This window comes from Ovis aries, chromosome 11, assembly GCF_016772045.2.
Source record: "Ovis aries strain OAR_USU_Benz2616 breed Rambouillet chromosome 11, ARS-UI_Ramb_v3.0, whole genome shotgun sequence".
NCBI classification, from domain to species: Eukaryota; Metazoa; Chordata; class Mammalia; order Artiodactyla; family Bovidae; genus Ovis; species Ovis aries.
This window is the reverse complement of record NC_056064.1, coordinates 49,475,707-49,497,283: the sequence shown is the minus strand read 5'-3', so window position 1 is coordinate 49,497,283 and position 21,577 is coordinate 49,475,707. Positions and strand designations below refer to the sequence as shown.

Here is a 21,577-nt window from a genome sequence, read left to right as displayed (position 1 = left end):
CATTTTCTTTATCCACCATCCTTGGGTTGCTTCCACATTTCAGCTATTGTGAGTAATGCTGCTATGAATATGGACGTATAAATATCTCTTCGAGACCCTGCTCTCTGTTTTGGGGGTATATACCCAGAAGTGGGATCCATACTTTTTCATAATGGTTGTGCCATTTAACATTCCCAATCCCAATGCACAAGGATTTCAGTTTGTGCAAATCCTCACCAGTACTTGTTACGTTCTGTTTTTTTCTGAAGTGTTGATCTTTATGGGTTACTTCGTTTTCATTGTTGTTGTTGGGTTTAAGAGTTCTTTATATATTCTGGATGTTAGTCCCTTATCAGATACATGATTTGCAGATATGTTCTCCTATTCTGTAAGTTGCCTTTTCTCTCTGTTGATTGTATCCTTCGATACTTGGAAGTTTTAGATTTTAACACAGTCCAGTTTAACTATAATCAGTTTTTCTGTTATCGGTGTATATAGTTTTTCCTTTCCTGTGCTTTTGGTGTTGAAAAACATTTTAGAAAAAGATCTAAAAAAGTTTAGATTTGGCAAGAAAAACTTCGCCAAATATAATGTCATGAAGCTTTCCCCTTATGTTTTTTTTCTAAGAGTTTTATAAATGAGGTCTGATATTTAGATGATAAAAAATATTGTTTTTAAATACAGAAAGTTTATCTTCAAAGTGCACTAATTGGGAAGATCACTGCTGGGTTGGGGCTGGCGGGCATGCGTGGAGGCGGGCATCCATCTCACAGGTGACCCTCTGGGTTTGATCAGAGCCTGTCTGGCCCCTGGCAGGCTTGGTTTTTTAAACCACTCTCGGGTCGTCCTTCAGATCTATGTGTTGAGACGTACCAACTGTGCCTTGATTGGAGATATTTACACTGATGTGATGTGCACCTCCTGTTGATGAGCTTGAGCCACTGGAACTTCCCTCATTCAGCCTACGGTCTTCCCAGTAGTGTTTACCAGACTCTGGCACTCCTGTCCTCTGTGTCCCTCGGGGTGCAGGAGGTTAGACCCGCTGGGCCATCCGGCGCTGGGCCATCCGGTGCCGTGCAGATGGCAGCTTTGTCCTGACACAGGCTTGCATGTAGTGCCGCCTCTTGGTGAAGGCTCTCTCCCTCGTTTACGAACAGAGGTTCTTATTTGCTAGTTTATTTGTATTTTTTCTCATAGCGTTTGGCTAAGTGGGCCAGGCGACAGCTCCTGCACACAGTTCTCTCTGAGAGAAAGCCAGACTCCTCAGCCTGCAGGACTAACAGTGTTGTCTGCCCTGCCCCCAGGACCATCAGGGAGCTGTCCGCCAAGGCGCTGCGGAACCTGGCGCAGCGAGCGCCTGAGCACACTGCCTGTGAAGGTAGGTGCTCCCCACATGCCCTCACGCGTGCATATGCGTGTGCACCACAGACGCACGCGCACACACCCAGCAGAAAGCCCCGGAGGCCCCCTCGCCGATGTTAAGACCTGAGGGTTTCTCTCTTGCTGGGAAGGGTGTGAAGAACTGGTCTGTGCTTCATTGGGGACAGAACACGAACCAGGTGCCCCAGCCCCTGGGAGCACAGGTGCTGTGAGCACCAAGGTGTGCGTGTCCCCGGGAGCCCCAGGGCTCATTCCTCTGCCGTCCCAGCCAGAAGGGGTGGATCTGCTGTGCACTGTGTGCGTTTCAGGATGAGCCTTGAAACAACAAATGAAGCAGCTCATAATGTAACATACAAAACAGTGAGCTGCCTCCCTGGGGCTGTGGGGGACTCGCTGACTTCCTGGGCTGGGCCTGAGTGCGCTCAACTCAGGAACAAGACGGCCAGTCTGAGTTAATGACATGCCCTTATCGTTAAAAAAGACCCTGTATTTGTTCCATCGTGTCTTTTCCATTTGGAATCAACAGGCATCTGATTTCAATTCAGCAAACAATACATAGGTTTCTTCGAATTGTACTTATTCCCACTGACGTTTATTAGAGAGGTAACTGTTGTTGGATTACAGTTGTTCAGTTGGAGTTAACTGCTGATTTTACTCAGACACTCTAGGATTTTACATGAAGACTGGCCTTTTCAGCTTCGTGGTCTCTTAATTAATGTCAGAAATCTCACCTGGTGTTTACTTTCCTTCGATGATAATCCTGCTGCCTGAATGAAGGGGACACTTTCTTCCCAGTTCAGGAGTGCTGACCGCTACCGGCTGCCGCATCTGAGCGCCTGTGACGGCCCCTCCCAGCAAGGATGCTCTTGGCCTCCATGGCCTCTGCGTGGCTGGGACTGTGCTTTTCCTGGCTGGTGGGGCTGGACGGACAGAGCCTCCGTGGTTGTGACTTCTCACCTGTACTCCCGGCCAGGCTGCAGGGACTCTGATCCTGCTTTCTGTCCCCAGAGCACAGGCTCTGAGGCTTTCTCTGCTCTGAGCAGCAAGGAGGGAACTCCTGGCTGAGCCAGCATGTGTTGGCTGTAGGGTTCTACAGCCCAGCCTCTGTCCTCCCTGCCCCCCAGCAGAGCCCTGGGGGTCCCTGAACAATAGGAAGGACCTGGAAAACAGTCTGTCCTCGCCCTGAGTTACCATCCTGTCTGGAGCCCTGGAGATGCGTGCTATTTGGGACTCTTAAGTCACATTCGTCCTTCCTGTTCATGTGTCTGCCGATGGGGGTCGGCGTGTTGGAGGCCCTAGTTTCGCCCTGGTTGTGGGGTAATGGTAGAGCTGAGCGGGTGCGTTCCTCCCCTGGACCCTGAACCCGCGCGTCTGACAGTCACCCCGTGTGCCTCTCCCACTGTGCCTTGGCAGTGTTCCCGCGTCTGCTGTCGATGACACAGAGTCCAGACCTGCACACTCGGCACGGGGCTGTGCTCGCCTGCGCAGAGGTCGCCCGCAGCCTGCACACACTGGCCACGCAGCAGGGCAGGTAGGAAGCCCTCCATTCGCACCTGTGGTGTGCTCCGTGCTCCTGACACCTGTCAGTGGTCCCCTGTCCTCTCTAGGGGGTCCCACCTCACTGGGCTTCTCTTGTCACCAAACAGATTGTGCAGCAAAGACACGCTTTCCAGACTTGGTGTGGAGTAGCCCGTGTATTCAGTATTCTGTGTTCATGTATCACTTTGAATAATTTAAAATACCAGAGGATATAAGAGTTTCAACCAGGAGCCTCTTCTGTTGGCGCAGTTGGTGTAAATAACAACAGACGCAGTATGGGGTGGCTGAGAACGTCTGAACATTGAGAATGTTTTGTGAAGCAGCTGCTCCATCTTCTTACTTTCTGACTAACTTTTCCTCAAAGATACAGCTCACCACACACTGTGATGTCTGTGCCATGGTTCCTGAACTCCACCTTGAGGAATACTGTGTTATATAAAGTCGATTCCTGTCCCTCGAGGTGGTTCCCTGGGGGCACGATGATGACAGATCTGAGTTGACCCTACTTCTCTCCCCAGGGCTCCTGAGAATTTCAAGCCCCCCCACCGCCCCAGACTCAAAACCATGGTCCTCACCTGTGTTTGAATTCCTGCAGGCCCGTCTCGGACTTCCTGGACGAGAAGGCCATGCGTGGCCTGAAGCAGATCCACCAGCAGGTCAGTGTGCAGCCGCCGGGGCCGTCTCTCTCCCAGGTCTCCCGGGGCCTGGGGGCCTCCCTGCCCCCACGCCCTTCCTGCTCCTCAGTTCCGAGTGCAGCCTGGCTTTGGGCACGAACCCTGGGGGTGAGCTCAGGCTCTCCCGTGTGGCCAAGTGTCCCCTGCTGGGCCTGGCAGGGAGTGCCCGCCTCTCGTCTGGTCCTGCTGCACTGCCTGGCCGCCCTCCTCGCTCGGGGCGTCCTCGTGGGATGGTGGGCGGGTGGCGGCTCACAGAAGGCCTTGCACCCCCACCTTTACCCCACGAGGGGAGCTCCACGTCTGCAGTCACACCCCGGCTTTGTGTATGCACTTCCCTGGGGAGGAGGTGTGTGTGTTTTTCTGGGTTTTGAGATTCTCAAAGGCTTTTTGTGACTCAGAATTGGTGAAGTACGAGCTGTGGGTCTGAATGTTATAGGATAACATGAAAGTCACTCTTGAGTGTTAAATGGCTTTACCGTTTGTCGTTCTGGGTTGAGTTCCAGTTTAAGATTTTTCTTTATGTGGTAATTGACCATTCTGACGTCCTTCCCTCATCCCGTTGGTGCTGTTAGCTTTCCTTTCCATTTTAGCAAAGGCATTTCGTCTGTTTGGGTGCATTTCTCACCTTTAAAGACGCCTGTATGTATGTCTGGCTGTGGTGGGTCGTCGCTGCTGCACACGGGCTTTCTTCTTCCAGTGAGCGGGGGCTGCTCTTCGTTGCCGTGCTCGAGCTGCTCATGGCGGTGCCTTCTCTTGGTGCGGGGCGTGGGCTCCAGGGCGCTCGGGCTCCAGAGCTTGGTCTTGGGAGTTGTGCCGCTTGGGTGATCTTCCCTGACCAGGGATTTAACTCGTGTCCCTTGCATTGCAAGGCGGATTCTTAACCCCTGGAAGAAGGGAAGCCCTCATTTCTCACCTGTAGAGTGGAGTCTGGTGCTACCTGGACACTGTGGAGCCAGGCTGACGCCATGTGGTGCTGTAGAAGGTTCAGTGTGGGGATCACCCCGTCCTCGGCTTCCTTTTTCTGTAGAGCCTGGATAATAGCGGAACCTACTTGCTCGAGTTTCTGTGAGAACTGAAGAATGTGTCTGGAGAGTTGGGTGGAGTTTTTGGCACAGCATGAGCTTTCAGTGAGTGGGGGCAGGGACGGTAGTTAGTAGTGATGCTGAGGTGCTTCTCTGAGTTCCTTGCCAGGAGAAGGGCCAGCAGGCTTAATTTTCTGCCTGAGGGGCTGTTGGGGGGCTGGTCTGGTATCCAGGCATCTCCCTGCTGTCGCTGGCTGGTGACCCTCTTTCTCCCCGCTCTGACCCTCAGTTTCCCTACCAGGCCAGGGAAGGAGGAATCTGGGCATCTTGGGGATCAAACGCAGTTGTGCAGGAGGGTCTTAGCGAGGGAGGGGCTTCTTAGCGAGGCACTCCTGGAGAGTGGAGTGCACTCCATCAGCCCTCCTGGGAGACGCCCACCTGTGCTTGTCTCCCTGTTCTCCTGATGCTCGTTGATGTTATATACCTGCTGTGTTATATTTTTAAATCCTAGTAATTCAGATGACTAATTTTCAATTCTTTATTTTTAGCTTTACGATCGTCAGTTATACAGGTAAGATTTACATACCTGAAGTTTTATGTTTTGTGAAGAAAACGCTGGGCCCCTAGTCACGGGCATCTGCTGAGTGGTCATGGCTGAGTCATCGGTGTGTCGTATTTGAGCGAGTTAAGAGCCGTGAAAGGGGTGGTTGGGTTCTGAGCTTCACAGACAACATGACGAGAAGCTTCCTCCTTCGACTGTGGAGTCTGACAGGCTCGTAGCTGTGGACAGACCACCCGTAGCAGCGGCCCTGCCTGGATCTGCCTTCTGCCCTTTGCAGCAGGCCCCCTCTGCCCTGGTGGCTGTGGTCTGCCCTCTGAATGTCATGTGGATAGAACTTACTGTGCAGTCTTAGGGTCTGGTCTTTCTCACCGAGAGCGCTGTTTCTGGGATTCACTGTGTCGTTGGTATACAGCGGCATGTTCTCTCATAGAGCTGTTGCTGGTCAGCGGCCTGTGTGCTTGGCATCTTCTTGCCAGGTGATGGGCATCTTTCAGCTTTTGAGGATAAAACTTCTATGAGTATTGGCATATGAGTCTTGGTGTGGACGTGTGTTTCTGTTTTTCTTGGGTGATTACCTGTGTTAGGACCCTCTATGGTCAGTGTGGAGGTGGGACGAGGTTCCGGGGCTCTCTGGTGGTGTCTGTTTCCTGTTTAATGGTCCTTCCCTTAGAGACATCCTGCAGGTAGTAAACTCTGCTGGGTGATTCTCCTGCTGGGTGGGTGGAGCCTGGTGTGGACCTGGACCTGTGGGTGCGGCTCTGCCTCCCGGTTCCTGCTTCTCGGGCGGAGGCCTGGAGGGAGTTCCCATGGGCCCTCGGCTGTCCCACCAATGCTGCCTGCCTGCTTTTCATCTGTTTTAAATAGAAAGAAAGGAACTACTCATTTTCTCATACCCGAAACGTGTTCACTTGGTCCTGATGGCGCGGCCCGTGCTCCGTGGACTGACTGTGGATGAGCAGGGAGGGAGCTGCGCGCCGAGGGGACGGAGCAGTGAACCGCTGGCCGCCCTGGGCCATCGTGCTTTTGTCGTGTGTGGCTTTCTTTGGGGCTGAAGGCATCTGATGATATCGTTAGCATCTTACAAACTCCAAATGCATGTCTGTTCATTGCCTCTAAATGTTCTTTTCTAATGATAAATCTCAAAAGTAGAAAATAAGCCCCTTCCTTGAGGCCAGCGTAGGGAGATGATGCACGTGGCATCTGGTGTAGCAAGGGCTCTGGGTGGGACAGGCCTGGTGCCTCAGCAGTGTTTGTTCCCCGGGTATGACTCCCACGCAGACCACAGAAGGGAGGGCACGTGCCCCACAGGACCAGACTGCAGGGGCCTGAATCCGAGCGTCCAGTCCTGACCTGTGAGATCCAGCTTAGCCCCACTGTTTCCTTTGACTGTTTTCTCATTGTGAGTTTGGGGGTCCCCGAGACCACTCCCAGGCTCAGGGACTGGGCTGGCAGAAGGACTTGGCACTCAGCATAGCTCTTGATGTTGTGAAAGAAATGAAAGTGGAAGTCACTCAGTCATGTCTGACTCTTTGCAACCCCATGGACTATACAGTCCATGAAATTCTCCAGGCCAGAATACTGGAGTGGGTAGCCTTTCCCTTCTCCAGGGGATCTTCCCAACCCAGGTCTCCTGCATTGCAGGCGGATTCTTTACCAGCTGAGCTCTTGATGCTGTGGTTGTGGCTTATTGCTGCAAAAGTGTTCATTCAAATCAGCAACCTAAGAGGCCCAAAGGACAGAGTCCACGGTAGACGAGGCACAGCTTCCAGGCTGGGTCCTGTCCCCGTGGAGTCACACTGAATCCTCCTGATGGCTACTCGTGACACACACACAGCTATTGCCGCCCAGGGAGACCACCCCGCCAGCCTTGGCATCCAGGGTTTCCACTGGGCTGAGCTGATTCTCTGTGATGTGAGGTCCCACCACAGATGGCACTACCAGTGTTGACCTCCCACAGGGCCCCCAGCCCAAGTAAACGGAGGATCCTGCCTGGCAGAGCCTTCTCGGGCTCGGACCCCCATAGTTGGGACAAAGCTCCAGACCCTTCCTTCTTGGCCCTGACCTCCAGGAAGCAGCCTTGCCTGTGGAAGTAAACCCTCTCTCCTGGAAGGGACCCCTTAGGTCAGTCTGGTGCTAGAGCCTTGGGTCCCACATGACCTGAAGATCCCTCTTACAATGGCAAGGGACACAGGGCTGGAGCATCTCACAGGTCTGGCAAACTGACAGGGCAGCCCTGTGACACCCAGGGGTGGTCAGTGCTGGCTGGCTGTTGGGGGCTTGTGCTGGGAGGACTGCTGTGTGCAGTGGGAGCTCTGAGCACTCGCTGTGTCGGGCAGGTTGGAAGGAGAATCCCTGTTGGGGAGGGGCAGGAGGGTGAGAATTCCTGACCAGGCTGCGTGGTGCTCCTGACTGGGAGTGCCCAAGCTCTGAAACCTGGCAGGCACTTCCCGCCAGCGGGCCGGGAGCCCTCGCTGAATCTCTTCTGACACTTGAGTGCGTGGGGCCTCTTGCTTGTGATGCCATGCCCAAGTCCCTACGTGCCACCTGGCAGCGCCAGGCCCTCCTGCAGGAGTGGCAGCAGGCCATCCTTGGCAGGACAGAAAGCCTTGAAGAAACATGAACTGTGGGGAATCGGAAACGGCAGGCCATGTGTCCAGGGGACCTGGATCTTGATCTTGGAGGGAAGTGCGAGTTGCGTGTGGGGTTTGCACCAGCCTTCTTCTGGTCCCCTGGGGGGTGTGCTCCTGCCCCTCTGTGAGTGAGGAAGTCGGCCCTTGGGAGGCTGCCTGCTGTCCTGGGAGCCACGGCCTTGAGGCCTCGGGGGTGCTGGGTCCTGCTGGTCTCTTTGGGGCCCCTCAGGCTTTCTCAGCAATCTGAGCGACTCTGGGAACTGCATTCTCTTGGGTGGACTGTGCTCAGAAATCTTCCTGGGGGAGGACGTAGCAAGGACTGATTTTCCCTAACCCCGAACATTTTATCTTGTTTGGGGTCTAAATAAAATTAAAAGACTCGTGCAGTGAATACCTGTTCACCCTTCCCCGACCTCAGTCAGTTATTCATAATATCTGGACCGTTTGTTTTCTTTCCCTCTGTATACATGTATTATTTGTTTTCTTTACTAAGTTGTGGGCCTGTTACTTCCTCTTTAAGACTTGAGAAAGCATCAGGGAAGAGCAGGGTCTTTCTCCTGTGCGATCGCATACGACCAGCGTCCCCAGCGCACCGGAGGCTCCGTGGGACCTCCCGGACCCGTAAGCGGAGGCTCCTTCAGCTTGTCTTCAAGTGCTCTCTGTAGCCGTCCTTCCCCTTGAGCTAGGGCCTACTCCGGCGTCTGTGCTGTGTCTGGCGTTACTCAGTTAGCTCCCTTTCTGTTTCTCACGGTGCAGCCTCTCTTCAGGCCGGGCGTGCTGGGTGACATCACACATCCCGGGTTTGCTGGGTTATCCCCTGCGTGACTGGATCTGGTTTGCCCGTGGCGCGGCTGGCACGGACCCTGGTGTTGCCTGTGAAGTCGGTGTGTTTGCCCCCTGGTGGAGACGCTGAGTTGACCCCTGGGTTTAGGGACGACCTCCAGAAGGTCAGACGTGATGGTGAGAGGCATGCACCCCCTTGCAGCTAGCGACTGGCCTGACGGGTGGTTTCAAGACTCACGGATTCTGGATTCCAGCGCCTGCCTTGCCTGAGCCAGTCATCACCCTGCGGTCTGCCGGTGGGTGCCTGGCTGATTCCCTCATTCTTTCCATGTGCATTTTCTGGGACTTGTCTAGAAAGAGCAGCGTCCCTCCCCACTCCCACCCTGCTGTCTGTCTTTCTGGTGTATCACTATGGACTTGTGCACCGCGCCCCCCCCCCCCCAGCCCCCGCCACCACACACACCATGTAGTAATTCAGTAGCATCCTTGTTACTCCTCCTGTGACTTAAGCTGCCCGTACTTGGCCCACCTCTATTTGAATGGCCTCCTCTGTCATTTTCACGCTTGTCTCTGAGCAGGGTCTCTTTAAACCTCTTCGTTTTTATTGCTTTGGTTTCTGTCCCCATCACTGATTGCGTTTGGTGCACTTTCCTTTTCAGATCTGTGGTTTTATTTCTTGAGGTCCTGTCTGTGTCTTGCTATGACTCAGTCTCTCTCCTCCCCTCCTGGGACGCGTGCATGAGCTGAGAGCTGTTCTGACAACCCTGTGTGTGTATTCCGTCCTCTTGGGGAGCTGCTGGGTCTGTGTGGGTGGTTTTCTTGGGGTCATGGCGGGTGTTCTGGACTCTCAGTGGGGAGCTGGGCACCAGCTGCTGCTGTCCGGTGCTGCTCGCTTGGTGGGCGCAGTTGGATCCTTTCACAGCCAGCTCTGGAGGCTTGGTAGGGCCGAAACAAGTGGGCCGGCTGCTCAGGTGGTCCTTCCGAGGGGTCTTCTGGTGCCTCGTGCCTAAGGAGGCCAGTGCTCTGACTGAGGGGGGCTCCTCCCCGCCTGTATGGATTCCCGCGCGTGCCCCGCCTTCTCCTTAGGAGTGTTTTTCTTTTTTCAGGCTCAGGTGGTTTCTCTTCTCGAACGTGCAGCTCAGGGTCAGCGCTGGGGGTGCTGCTCCGCGTCCCCTCAGATTCCGGCCGCCGTGGCCTCCCCACCTTCCATCCGCAGGGGCTTCCCCGCTGGGCCCTGGCTACTCCTTCCCTCCTTCCACACTTCTGTCTGCCAGCCTCTGAATTTTTGTCCAGTTTTCCACTTGTTTGAGGCAGGAGGGCAAACTCGAATCCTGTTCCTCTGCCTGGGCCAGCAGCCGTGGTCTCATAGCTTTCCTACCTTCTCCCGGGGTGTTTCTCGAGCTTATGTCCACCCGCTCCCCATTGGCATCCCTCGTCAGTCGGGGTCCAGGTGGGGAGCCCCGCTTCCCGGTCCTGCTGGGTGATGATATCTTCCCGGTGCCTTAAGTTCCTGTAGTTTTTACAAAGTAAAAATTACAGTGTTTGGAATTTGTTACATGTGATTCTGTGATATAATTCATACCAGGGATTGGAGGCTCCAGTGAAAACTGAAAATCATCACGTAAGCGGTCACAGCACCTATTTTCATTTCTTTTCATAAAAAGTAGTTCACGTGACCAACAACGAATGCAGCTCTTTAACGTGGTAATACTTTTTGGAGCCTGAAGTTACATCTGTTACTTGGTGAAAATATGTACGTTGTTTTGTATAACAAGAGTTTTAACTTTGTTTTCATTAATTTTCAGGGGTCTGGGAGGAGAGCTCATGAGACAAGCAGGTAGGTCTGAGCAACAGAGGCTGCGGGTTGTGGGTCAAGGTCCTTTTTTCCCACCACCGAGGGAAGACAAAAGTCCTAAGGGTATTTATCTACTTGTTTTCAAACCTGTAAAGTTCCCTGATGGGTTCCTTTGCAGTGACAAAGGCCCAGCCGTTCTCTGGTCAGAGTTACCCTGGCGGTGCACCTGGCCTGCACGTCGCAACTTCAGGGCTGCCCACTCAGCCCGCTGCTTCTCCTGTGTATGTTCACTCCAGGCTCTTAATTTTCAGCTTCTGTGGGTTTTGATACATTTTAGTAGCCACGGGGCTGGCGGCTGCTGAGGTGGGATGGATGAGCAGAGAGGCAAGTCTGCCGTGAAGGGTGATGAAGTTAGGAATGCGAATGTTGCCATCTTTCCCTCTTCAGTATGATCTTTAAATGTAAATGTAGAGCAAGGAACAGTTCTTAAAGGTTATGTTTAAATGTTTGCGGGGAATTCAAAAGTTGCCAACATGTAAATATCTGGATTTCCTGATGCTTTTCCAGCTAAACCTACCAGAAAACCCAGGACTCGGTGCTTATCAGGCGCCAGATCTGGGCTGGTGCCATGCTGGGCTCAGGTGCAGGAGAGCCCCTCACCCAGGGGAGGGGCGGGCTAGTGGCGAGGGGTGGGGGGTGTCCGTTCCTCCAGCCCTCAGAACTGCTGTGTTCAAAGCAGAATGGCATTTCTTAGGAGCAGCTGAATAGACTGGTAAAACAGAAGGGAGAATCAGAAGTTTCAAACGTACATGGGATTTCACGTATGACAAAGAAGATATGTGTTTCCAGCCTCGCTGAAGAGGGCAGCTGATAGAGTGGTTGATGCTGTCCCAGGGAACCACGCGGAAGGAAACAAAATCGTGTCCCCACTGCACACACACACAAAACCAAATTTCTGATTAACGGATACTTAACGGATTAATTTCTGATTAAACTTACGTGTAAGAGATACATTTTTTAAAACTTCAAAGAAATTTTAGGAGAAATCAGAGGATCACATTGATCCCTAAAAAACTTCCTACCTAGGAAGTTTTCAGCCTCACCCGGTTGCTGGGGAGATGCTGGTTAGCTCCACGAGGAGGATGCGTCTCCTCGATCATAATGGCTAAGTCAGAGCTGGGTGGCCCTCTGCCAGTGGAGTGCCTGCTCTGGAATATATGTTGTTACAGCATTTTCGGGTTGCCAAAGGCATTGTCTCTTAGGATGAAAAATGTGCAGTCTTCTGCCCTGCAGGGCCACTCCTAGGACTCTGCACCCCCAAAACGTGTAGGGGTGACAGGCATCCTGCTGGACAGACAGGCAGTCTGTGTGCTGACGGGATATGTGTGGCCATCTTGTCTGACGTGACAGAAACTGGAAGGAGAGCTGAGCCCGACAGGAAATGTTGGGTTAACAGTTTCATAACCATAGTGTGGGATGTTGCCCGTCTGCTAAAGAGCGCGGGCTCTCCTGTGGTCAGTTATGTTGTTTGAGAAGAAAAGCGGTTTGGCAGCTGGAGCCAGGGGGGTCCTGTGTGCATCCTGGCTCTGCTGGGACACCCCTCCTCCGGCCCCCAGGCCCCCTCATGCCTGCAGGTCACGTCTGTGCTCAGGACGGTGGGAGTCGGGAGCGTGAGGAGGCGGAATGGCGTCCGTGCTCGCAGAGACTGCAGAGCTGGCTTCCTCGCTGGCCTGGCAGCATTTCAGAGGACAGCGCCGCCGGTCCCTGGTCCCTGGGGGCAGTGGCGGGCGCCCCTGCTGAGACATGGGTGCAGGCGCGCAGCGGGCACAGGGCGCCTTTGTTGCCGTGGGCGCCGAGGTTGGGGTCTGTGGCTGCCAGCCCAGCCCAGCCACGGGGGCTGCCTGTGGTCTGTGACCCTCCGAGCGTGGGAGGAGGTATGGGAGCCATGCTCCAGCTCAGCTTAGTTTTGGGGTCAAGGCGGGAGCAAGGTGGCGAAGACGGGGTCAGGGCACCGAGCTGACGGGAGGGGTGCCTGTGCTCTCTCAGCCTGTGAAGGCCCGTGATGGGACCCCCAAATTACATGGCCACCAAAATGTCAGTGGTGGTTTTCTATCTTATTTTTCTGTAGTGATAGAGTTTTTTCAGCAAATGCAAACTACTCATTCAGTAGGAGAAAACCAATAGGCTGTTCTATCGTAGAGGTGGGGGTGCATTTGCTGTGTGAATGGGAGGCGTGAGGAGCCATGCGGAATGGGCTGAGGCACATGGCCTGTGGGCAGGTGCCGGGCAGGTCAGGTCCCTGCAATGGTCCCCACAGCAGAGCCTCCTTGGTGCCAGGACCGTCATGTGAGGCCACCACACAGAAGCTCAGGTGTCCTTGTGGTGGTGGCCGCTGAGTAGCTCTACTGGGCTATGTTTCCACGTGCAGAAGTGGTGGTTTATTAAAATGGACACTGCATTATTTACAGAAGTCAGGAATTTACCAGAGCTTTGCGCACTGTGGCTCATCTGGGCACTGTCCCGTGGGGGTGATACATGTTACCTCCTCTGACCCTGTCTGGACCCTGGTGCTGACCTGACGTGGGGGAGCCCCCCCACCCCACCCCGGGGAACTTGCGTCTCCCTGGTCCTCATCGGGCAGGTGCCTGCTGCTCAGCCACAGCGCCTGGTCACTTGTGGGTGTCCGTGGTTTGAGAGCTGAGTTGTCTGTCCCTGGGGATTCGTATGGGGGTCAAACCTGCAGTCTCCACGTGTCGCTCCCTTGTCTGGGCAGGATTCCCCGAGGGCACCGGCATGATGCTGCTGCTCTTGGCTCCTGGCACTGCCCCCGAGCCTGGCCCACGACTGGTGCTGAGGACATGCTGGGGGCTTGCCTCCGGATACCAGCGCTGAGGGGCAGGGGCAGGAAGGCTGGTGTTGGCAGCGCTGGGCTCAGGTGCGTCAGGGTGGGTGCTGGGATGGGCACTTTGGGGAAATGACATTGCGTTCATCCTTTTTCTTCCTAGTGTGCATTTTAATAGAAAACTTGGCCCTTTCCAAAATGCCCTTCAGAGGTGACGCCGTGATTGGTAAGTTCGTCTCTCCTCCAGTGACTCACATTGTGGCATTTTCTTCCAGAACTACTTCAGCTTGAAAATTGAAGACCAGCCTGTTAGGGTGGATGGTAAATTCCATCCTGTTAGAATCTCTTTTGAGGTTGCTGTTAAGAACCCACTGTAAACAGGGAACATCCCCCACACTCTCCCCACAGAAGCAGAGATTCTCCCTTCTCTTCCAAGGGCTCAAGCTCCTTCCTCAGGGCTCCCGACTGGGGCTCTGCCTGTCACGGCTGTGCCCAGCACCAGGCATTCTCGGCCATTCCTCTCCCATTTGGATGGTGCCAGCCCAAGGGGCAGGCTCTCGCAGGATGAGGGGAGGGCCAGCAGCTGCCTCGGCTCTTCCAGGGGTGGCAGTCCAGCCCCGGTGCTTGTCTGGAGTGTCTCCAGGCTCTGACGTTCTGTAGCCACTGGTCACAGAAAGGTAGTGAGAAAAGCCTTGGGGTCACCGCCCCTGCTGGGCTGTGCTGGCTCTTTGCCCTACAGCCTCAGAAGTTCTGTAACTTGAGGAAAAAGAAAAAAGTGAGTTAGTGTTTGTTTCCAGGTATTAGATTTAGTTGAATTTTGTGTTTGGTTTTTATTGGTGGGGGGATTGTTCAGGGAAGAAGTACAGTCAAAGACCACTTGGAGCTTGCAGGTGTAATAAAAACTTGCCCATCGTGACAGTTTTCACACTTCAACAGCAGAAAGAAGAGTCTACACCTGTAGGTGGAGAGGGCAAAGGCCTTTAGAGTTTCGTTCCACCTGGAGAACGTGCACCTCAGGTTTCCTGCAGGTTCCTCTCAAAGGTCACCATCTGCTTTGACTTGAGAGATAGAAGATCTGTGTGGTGGTGTTTCTAATTTAATACAAATGTTCTTTACCAGCTGAATGAATTTGTTTCTTTGACAGATGGTTGGCAGTGGCTGATAAACGACACCTTGAGAAACCTCCACCTCATTTCAAGTCACTCTCGACAACATATAAAGGTGTGGGGAGCAAGGGCTCTCTGGCTTTTGCGCTGTGTATAAATATTTGAGTCTTTCAAAGGTCTGTGTGCATTATGAGTCCCTTTTGTAGACCAACATGATTGATAAATGCCAGTAATTCTATTTGGAATTCTGAATGATATTGTTTATGTAATTTATGATCAGGACAACTAATGCAGCCATCATTGACCAGAATATTTAAATTTTTTATTATTGTTTCTTATTAATTATATTTGCCTTCTAAACATGTTCCCTACAGAGTTGTAGAATTTAGGGTTGGAGGCTCCTGTTGTGACGCTCACGTGCGGATGAGCAAACTGCTAGAATTGTGACAGCATGTCAGTGTCAGTCACGCCAAGTGAGCAAGAGAGTGTGGTGTGTGTCCCCGTCCCCGTGGCCACCACTGTCCTGCCTCAGGACAGGTGAACTTTGGACTAGCAGCATTGCAACCCCCACCCCCAGGCAGGGATAACAGCCTTGGCATTGATAATGACTAGGCTTTGATGTGGAGGATGAAGGAGTGGGAGTACATATTGGTCTTTCTTATAGCTCTCCAGCCTCCTGTGTCTCAGCTTTTCTGTTGGGTGAATAGGACATATCTTCAGTCCTTATCCCTTTTTTTTACAAGTAACCTTGTCATCCTGTAGAATCCAGGTACAGTGTTACCAGTTGAATCTGAGATCTTCATGATCAGTGTCAGAAGTCCTTTTAAAGACACACCCATAGTTCATTCACGCCAGTCGTGATCGTGGTTTGGTCTGCTCCTCTGATTTGTATGAGGACACCCCTCCCCCAGCACCTCTGTTGCTGCTCCCAGATCTGAAGGAGCCCTGGGAAGAACCGGGCTCCCCTGGTAGCTCAGCTGATGAAGAACCCACCTGGGGTGCAGGAGCCCCTGGGTCGATCCCTGGGTTGGGAAGATCCCCTGGAGAAGGGAGCTACCCACTCCAGGATGCTGGCCTGGAGAACTCCATGGACTGTATAGTCCATCGGGTCGCAAGAGTCAGATGTGACCAAGCGACTTTCCCTTGGGAAGAACACACGAACCCAGCATCTGCCCCATGCGGTCGTTACCATGGAGAAAGGCTTGGGTGAGTCACTGTGGAGGCGACAGGAGGGGCCAGGGACCTCTGTGTGGTGTGAACGCCATTCCTGCGCTTTGTCCCCTGAGGTGCTCCAGCCTTGGGTCAGCCCTTCCTCCTGTCCAGGCACTCCTGTTCCCAGTGCTCCTGGGACCGCAGCTCCACTCCATTCTAGGCCTCTGCGTGGCTCGCCTGAGGGGCCTTGCCACGCTGCTGCTGGTGTTTAACATGCTTTTCCATCATCATTTCAGCTGGGAAAGAATAAAACGCCACATTTATTATTGCCTTTCACATGGAAAGACGTGAAATTTGTACTATATGGAGGAAATAACTTTTATATCCAGCGTATTAGTTGCAGAGAATATTAAACTTATGACCACATCTGACTGACGATGATGACATTGTCTAGCAGACATACCAGAAAGGATGATGTCATTCAGCTTCTGGGTCTTTCAAACCAAGTCACTGGCCTGACCGCAGGGCCACCTGGCTGCTCCTTGACCAGGAGCCTGCAGCTCACTCACGTCTCCTCCGTTTCAGGAGGCGGCTGTGTCGGCCCTGGCCGCCCTCTGCAGCGAGTACCACGCCCGGGAACCTGGGGAGGCAGAAGCTGCCGCGCAGGGTGAGTGGGTGTCTGCATTCAGCCCTGCATCCAGTGGGGCTGGGGGGTGGGTGGTTGTGGGGTGCCTGCCTCTCCTGCTGTAGTGTGGACGGGCCTGGGGGGTAGAGAGAGGGCGTCAGGCCGTGGTGATGCCGCCCCCTCCTCAGCCCATCCCATCCTCACCTGGAGCCAGATTTCTCTGAGGCCACGTGGGGTTCAGTTCCCCAGATGTTACCACTTTACTGTAGAATCGACTCTTATTTCAGCAGTATTTTCTTAAGTTATGTTTCTAAGTCCACTTTGCCCTGTTGTGGACTTTGGAGGCTCCCAGCGCTGTGGCGGAGCTCCGTGTCTCTGGGAGGACCTCTCTCCTGTCCTGTCCCTGGTCTTCCTCGGGGCCCAGCCTTCATTATCAGGGGACTGTCGTTCACACTCGTTTCCCAGGCTGTCAGCTCAGAGTTGTCCGTTTCTGCTGCCTTCCCGCGACCTCCTGATTTCACGCTTCTTCCTTGGAGTCTGCTCTTTCAGTGATTACTTCATAGACTTTTCTAGTTCATGGTTGAATGCATTTAGAGTGACCCACAGTGTCTTTCTGGCACGTGCCCTTCATGTGTTATCTTTTCCTCTTCCTGTGAACAGCGTCGGAGTAGCTGTCTTGTTGCATGTCCTTGCATCAGTTGGGTTTTTCCAGAACCAAACTCTAAGCTGAAGTTTATCTGACGCATCACATGGTCCTGTTTGTAGGGTCTAGTTCAGGAGTGTTAGTTTCATATTAAAAAACTTTGTATTTACATGTGGCCCTGTAGCTTTCCTCTGTATCATATTACAGAATATTTATTGCAGTTACTTAAAAAATATATGAAACACTTCAAAAATTATTTTAAGTTTGGAAGAATCATGGGTTATTTTTCAGTCGCTAAGTCTTGTCTGACTCTTTGCGACCCCATAGAGTGCAGCATGCCAGGCTTCTCTGTCCTTTATTATCTCTTATGAGTGTATTCAAACTCATGTCCATTGATTTAGTGATGCCATCCAACCATCTCACTGGCACCCTACTCCAGTACTCTTGCCTGGAAAATCCCATGGACAGAGGAGCCTGTAGGCTGCAGTCCATGGGGTCACTAAGAGTCCGACACGACTGAGCGACTTCACTTTCACTTTTCACTTTCATGCATTGAAGAAGGCAATGGCAACCCACTCCAGTGTTCTTGCCTGGAGAATCCCAGGGACGGGGGAGCCTGGTGGGCTGCCGTCTATGGGGTCACACAGAGTTGGACACGACTGAAGCGACTTAGCAGCAGCAGCCAACCATCTCATTTTCTGTCACCCCATTCTCCTCCTGCCTTCAATCTTCCCCAGGATCAGAGTCTTTTCCAGTGAGTTGACTCTTCGCATCAGGTGGCTAGAGTATTGGAACTTCAGTTTTAGCATCAGTTCTTCCAATGAATATTTGGGGTTGATTGCCTTTAGGATCGACTGATTTGATTTCCTTGCTGTCTAAGGGACTCTCAATTCTTCGCCAGCACCGCAGTTCAAAAGCATCAGTTCTTTAGTGCTCAGCTTTCTCTATGGTCCAACTCTCACATCCATAGATGACTACTGGAAAAACCATAGCTTTGACTCTACAGCCCTTTGTCAGCAAAGTGATGTTTGTTTTTTAATATACCGTCTAGGTTTATCATAGCTTTTCTTCCAAAGAGCAAGTGTCTTTTAATTTCATGGCTGTAGTCACTGTCCAAAGTGATTTTTGGAGTCCAAGAAAATGAAGTCTGTCACTGTTTCCATTTTTTCCCCATCTATTTGCCATGAAGTGATGGACCCAGATGCCATGATTTTAGTTTTTTGAATGTTGAGTTCTAAGCCAGTTTTTTCACTCTTGTCTTTCACCTTCATCGAGAGGGTCTTTAGTTCCTCACTTTCTGCCGTGTGCATATCTGAGGTTGGCATTTCTCCCTGCTGTCTTGATTCCAGCTTGTGATTCATTCAGCACAGCATTTCACAGGATATTCGCTGCATGTGCCTTAAATAAGCAGGGCAGCTGTATGCAACCTGACACACTCCTCTCCCAACTTTGTACCGGTCTGTTCTGTGTCTGGTTCTAACTGTGGCTTCTTCACCTGCATTCAGGTTTCTCAGGAGGCAGGTAAGGTGGTCTGGTTTTCCCATCTCTTTAAGAATTTTCTGCAGTTTGTTGTGATCCACATAGTAAAAGGCTTTAGCGTAGTTAATGAAATAGACGTTTTTCTGGAATTCCCTTGCTTTTTCTGTGATCCAGTGGATGCTGACAGTTTGATCTCTGGTTCCGCTGCCTTTTTAAAACCCAGCTTGTGCATCTGGAATCCTGGATGCAGCAGTCTAAATCTACTTTCTGTGAATTTTTTCAAAAGTTAGAAAATACTTTGTCATTTGATCTTCTGATAGACTTTCTAAATTAGTGATGTTATACTGTGTCCTTGTACCACACGCAGTTTTACCTAAAGAGCTAGCACAGTTGTCCTCTGTATCCGCAGATTCCACATCTAGAAAGAGGCTTTTCGTGCTTCAGCTGAGGTGTGTTATTGTAAGTTCCACCAAAGATGTCATTTTAGTGTCCGTGCAAGTGGAATTCCAGTTTTTTTTCCTACCCTAATATATGAGGCTCTAAGGTTTTCACGTACACGTTACAGAAGCTTTGCTGTGTTGAAGTGTAAGCAGTGATGGCACGAACCTCATCGGTTGTGGTAGGTGTAGAGCAAGGGCGTCTGGCCTTCCTCGACTTCGGAGCTGCCTTTCCAGAGAACAGAGCTGGATTTTCCACTTTGCTTCCTTGAATTCTTACATAGCTGCAGGCCCCCCTTTCCTGTGAAAGTCACTCAGTCTGTGTCCGACTCTTTGCAACCCCATGGACTGTATAATCCATGGAATTCTCCAGGCCAGAAGACTGGATGGGTAGGTAGCCTTTCCCTTCTCCAGGAGGCCTTCCCAACCCGGGAATTGAACCCAGGTCTCCCACATTGTAGGCGGATTCTTTACCAGCCGAGCCACAGGGGAGGCCCGCTTTTCCTGTGTCTCCCTGTCAAGACCTGTGTTTCGGTTGCTCCCCAGTCCCCGTGACTGGCCTCTCCCGTGTGGGATGGATGGTCTGCCTTCCCAGCCCTGCGCACGCTCAGCCTGACTGCACTGCACTGCCCGTTTCTGCCCAACCGGCCGCAGGCGTCGTGTGGAGCGGCCCCTGCACCCCTGCTGCGCCTGAGCACCTGGCCCTGGGGGTCCCACTTGGGACCACATTTGCTCTCCGTCTTTGAGGAAGTATCCTCATCTTCTGAGGAAAGCATTTGTGTTCTTAGTGAATGAAAAACAGAAGTTTGACTGGGTTGACTACTGGTAAAACTGTTGGCTTTATTTTCTCAAGAGTGAAATTGTGTATTAAAATTGCTTATGAAAATCTTAAAACCACCTACTGAAAACCTCTTTTCTTCAGTCTGGCTGATTTACACTGCTTTGAAAGCACGTCTACTCTAGGAGTCTAAGCCACCCCTCCCTTCTTCCTTCAGCACTGTTTACTCGTCTTCTGGACTGTACTTGAGAAGTGTGTCTTGTGGATAATGGACAACAGTGGTCACGCTCTGGTCCCTTCTTTTCAGAGGAGCTGGTGAGGCTGTATCTCGCAGAACTCCAGAGCCCCGAGGAGATGACTCGCTGTGGCTGTGCCCTGGCCTTGGGCGCCCTGCCGGCCTTCTTCCTGAAGGGCCGGCTCCAGCAGGTGAGGCTGGCCTAGCATGGTGGGGGTCGTGTGGGACCGGACCCACGAGCAGGATATGTAGGCTGAAGGGGTTCCTGCAGGCCAGCGTGTACATCCGTAAGAAAGGGGAGGGGACACCCAGGGCAGTGAGTGGTCTTTGAGAACCTGGTGAGCAGTCCGGCCTGAGGAGACTCAGGGGAGCTATCCTTGGCAGAGGAGGGAGCCTCGGCCTCCGTGGAAACACCCCTGGCCTTTCCTGGCCTGTGGCGTGCCATCCAGCCTTTTCTGCATTAGGAGCAAATGTTTCCTGCCTCGTCTGGGAAGGCTGCCCCCGTGGCCACGTGAAGGGTCCTGGGCCTCCCACCCTAGAACTCCTCCGTGGGGAGGGGCCCTTTCTCCCCAGCACGGGGTCCTGTGCTCTGGCATGGCCAGGGGGCAGGGTTCTGCTTGCCCTTGAGCTCCACGGTCCTCGGCCTGTCTCCTTTCAGGGCGATCCATCAGCTGCCCTCATACCCTGACTCGACTCCTGAGCTCCCTGGGAGAGTGCATGCCAGAGTCAGACCCAGGAGACCCTGTCGGTCTCAGCCCACCCATCTCTTCCGCTTACGCTCCCCTTTCCCTCGACTCAAATATCAGTCATGGTCCTAGCGGCCCATCTCCCAGGTGTCACTGTGGCCAGGTGCCTGGCACACGTGCCCCTCACCTGTGTCGCCTTCCCTTGCCCCTGACACCTTGGGATCCAAGGCACCAGGCCAGCTTAGGTATCAAGGCAGGGAATAGACCATCCAAACCCTGCCTGGGGGCTTTTCTATTTGAAACACCTGGCATTTAGAATGGTACTGTCACTTCCAGAAGTAACTGGTGGGCATGTGAGCAGCTGGGCACTTTCATGTGCCGAGGGCTCCAGCTCCAAGCAGGGAGCGGGAGGGAATGGCTGGCCTTGGGTGCAGGGTCTTGCCCTGGAGGGAGGAGCCAGACTGGCAGAGATTGCCTGAGTGCCAGTGATGGGGGCGTGGGTAGGCGGGTAGTTAGAACAGCCGTGGGAAGGGCTGGAGGCACCCCTAGCCCACTCGGGGCTCTGTGTGTTCTCCAGGGCGTGTGGTCTACCCGGACAAGCCACCAGCCGTGCTGTGCTGTGTTCTGGGCACAGGGTGCCGGGCCAGGTCTCTGCCTGCAAGCACGGTGCACGCATCCTCAGGCTAGCAGCCCTGCCTTTGCTTTTCAGGTTCTCGCGGGCCTGAGGGCCGTTACCCACATTTCTTCCAAGGACGTGAGCTTTGCTGAGGCCAGGCGGGATGCCTTGAAGGCCATCTCTAGGTGAGCCCTGATGGTTTTTCTCTCCAAAATCATTGTTCTCTCAAAAGCCAGTGACCGAGCATGGAGGGATGTCCACAGCAGTTCGTGTGAGAAGCCCTGTGTGTCAGGGGCTGAGTCTACTTTGAGGCAAACATTTTTATTTTCTAGTTTCTTCTTTTTTCAGAGGACTGTCCGAGAACATGTCAACTCATAGAGGATCATTACGGTTTTGTCATAATTAGAATGAATAATAAAACCCACTGTGCACCTACCTCTGTGTTTTGGGGACAGTGGGCCTGCTCAGGGACTGGGGCTGTTTTCTGCTCGTGACCGTGGCCCCCAGGTTGCCTGTGTGGAGGGAATGCTGACGTTAGCCACACATATGCATGTTGGGAGGGGCTGCCCTTTCTCTGACAAGCCCCGTGGAGTGCCTTCTGTGGGGTGGCAGGG

The 21,577-nt window shown here is 52.9% G+C and overlaps 2 protein-coding genes across 6 annotated transcripts in view; one reads left to right on the top strand and one right to left on the bottom strand.

Annotated features, from left to right (window-relative positions):
• TBCD (tubulin folding cofactor D) overlaps positions 1-21,577 on the top strand; it is a 143,793-nt gene that overhangs the window by 106,927 nt on the left and 15,289 nt on the right. For both annotated transcript variants that reach the window (XR_009595364.1, XM_027974323.2), the window contains exons 19-28: positions 1,284-1,357; positions 2,773-2,890; positions 3,494-3,554; positions 5,143-5,165; positions 10,375-10,406; positions 13,370-13,432; positions 14,351-14,427; positions 16,050-16,131; positions 19,734-19,852; positions 21,057-21,148. Coding sequence is in view for 1 of the 2 variants with exons in the window: in XM_027974323.2 (XP_027830124.2) it covers positions 1,284-1,357; positions 2,773-2,890; positions 3,494-3,554; positions 5,143-5,165; positions 10,375-10,406; positions 13,370-13,432; positions 14,351-14,427; positions 16,050-16,131; positions 19,734-19,852; positions 21,057-21,148 (741 nt within the window). In the remaining variant the exon portion in view is untranslated. The remainder of the gene's footprint in view (positions 1-1,283; positions 1,358-2,772; positions 2,891-3,493; positions 3,555-5,142; positions 5,166-10,374; positions 10,407-13,369; positions 13,433-14,350; positions 14,428-16,049; positions 16,132-19,733; positions 19,853-21,056; positions 21,149-21,577) is intronic.
• Positions 11,332-21,577, bottom strand: part of B3GNTL1 (UDP-GlcNAc:betaGal beta-1,3-N-acetylglucosaminyltransferase like 1) — a 132,757-nt gene continuing 122,511 nt past the window's right edge. For 2 of the 4 annotated variants that reach the window (XR_006061262.1, XR_006061260.1), the window contains 2 exons: positions 21,400-21,475; positions 11,332-15,760 (listed from right to left, as the gene is read on the bottom strand). The gene's annotated coding sequence lies outside the window, so the exon portion shown is untranslated. Of the gene's footprint in view, positions 21,476-21,577 lie in introns of all 4 variants that reach the window. The other 2 variants (XR_009595366.1, XR_006061261.1) reach the window with 2 other exon arrangements.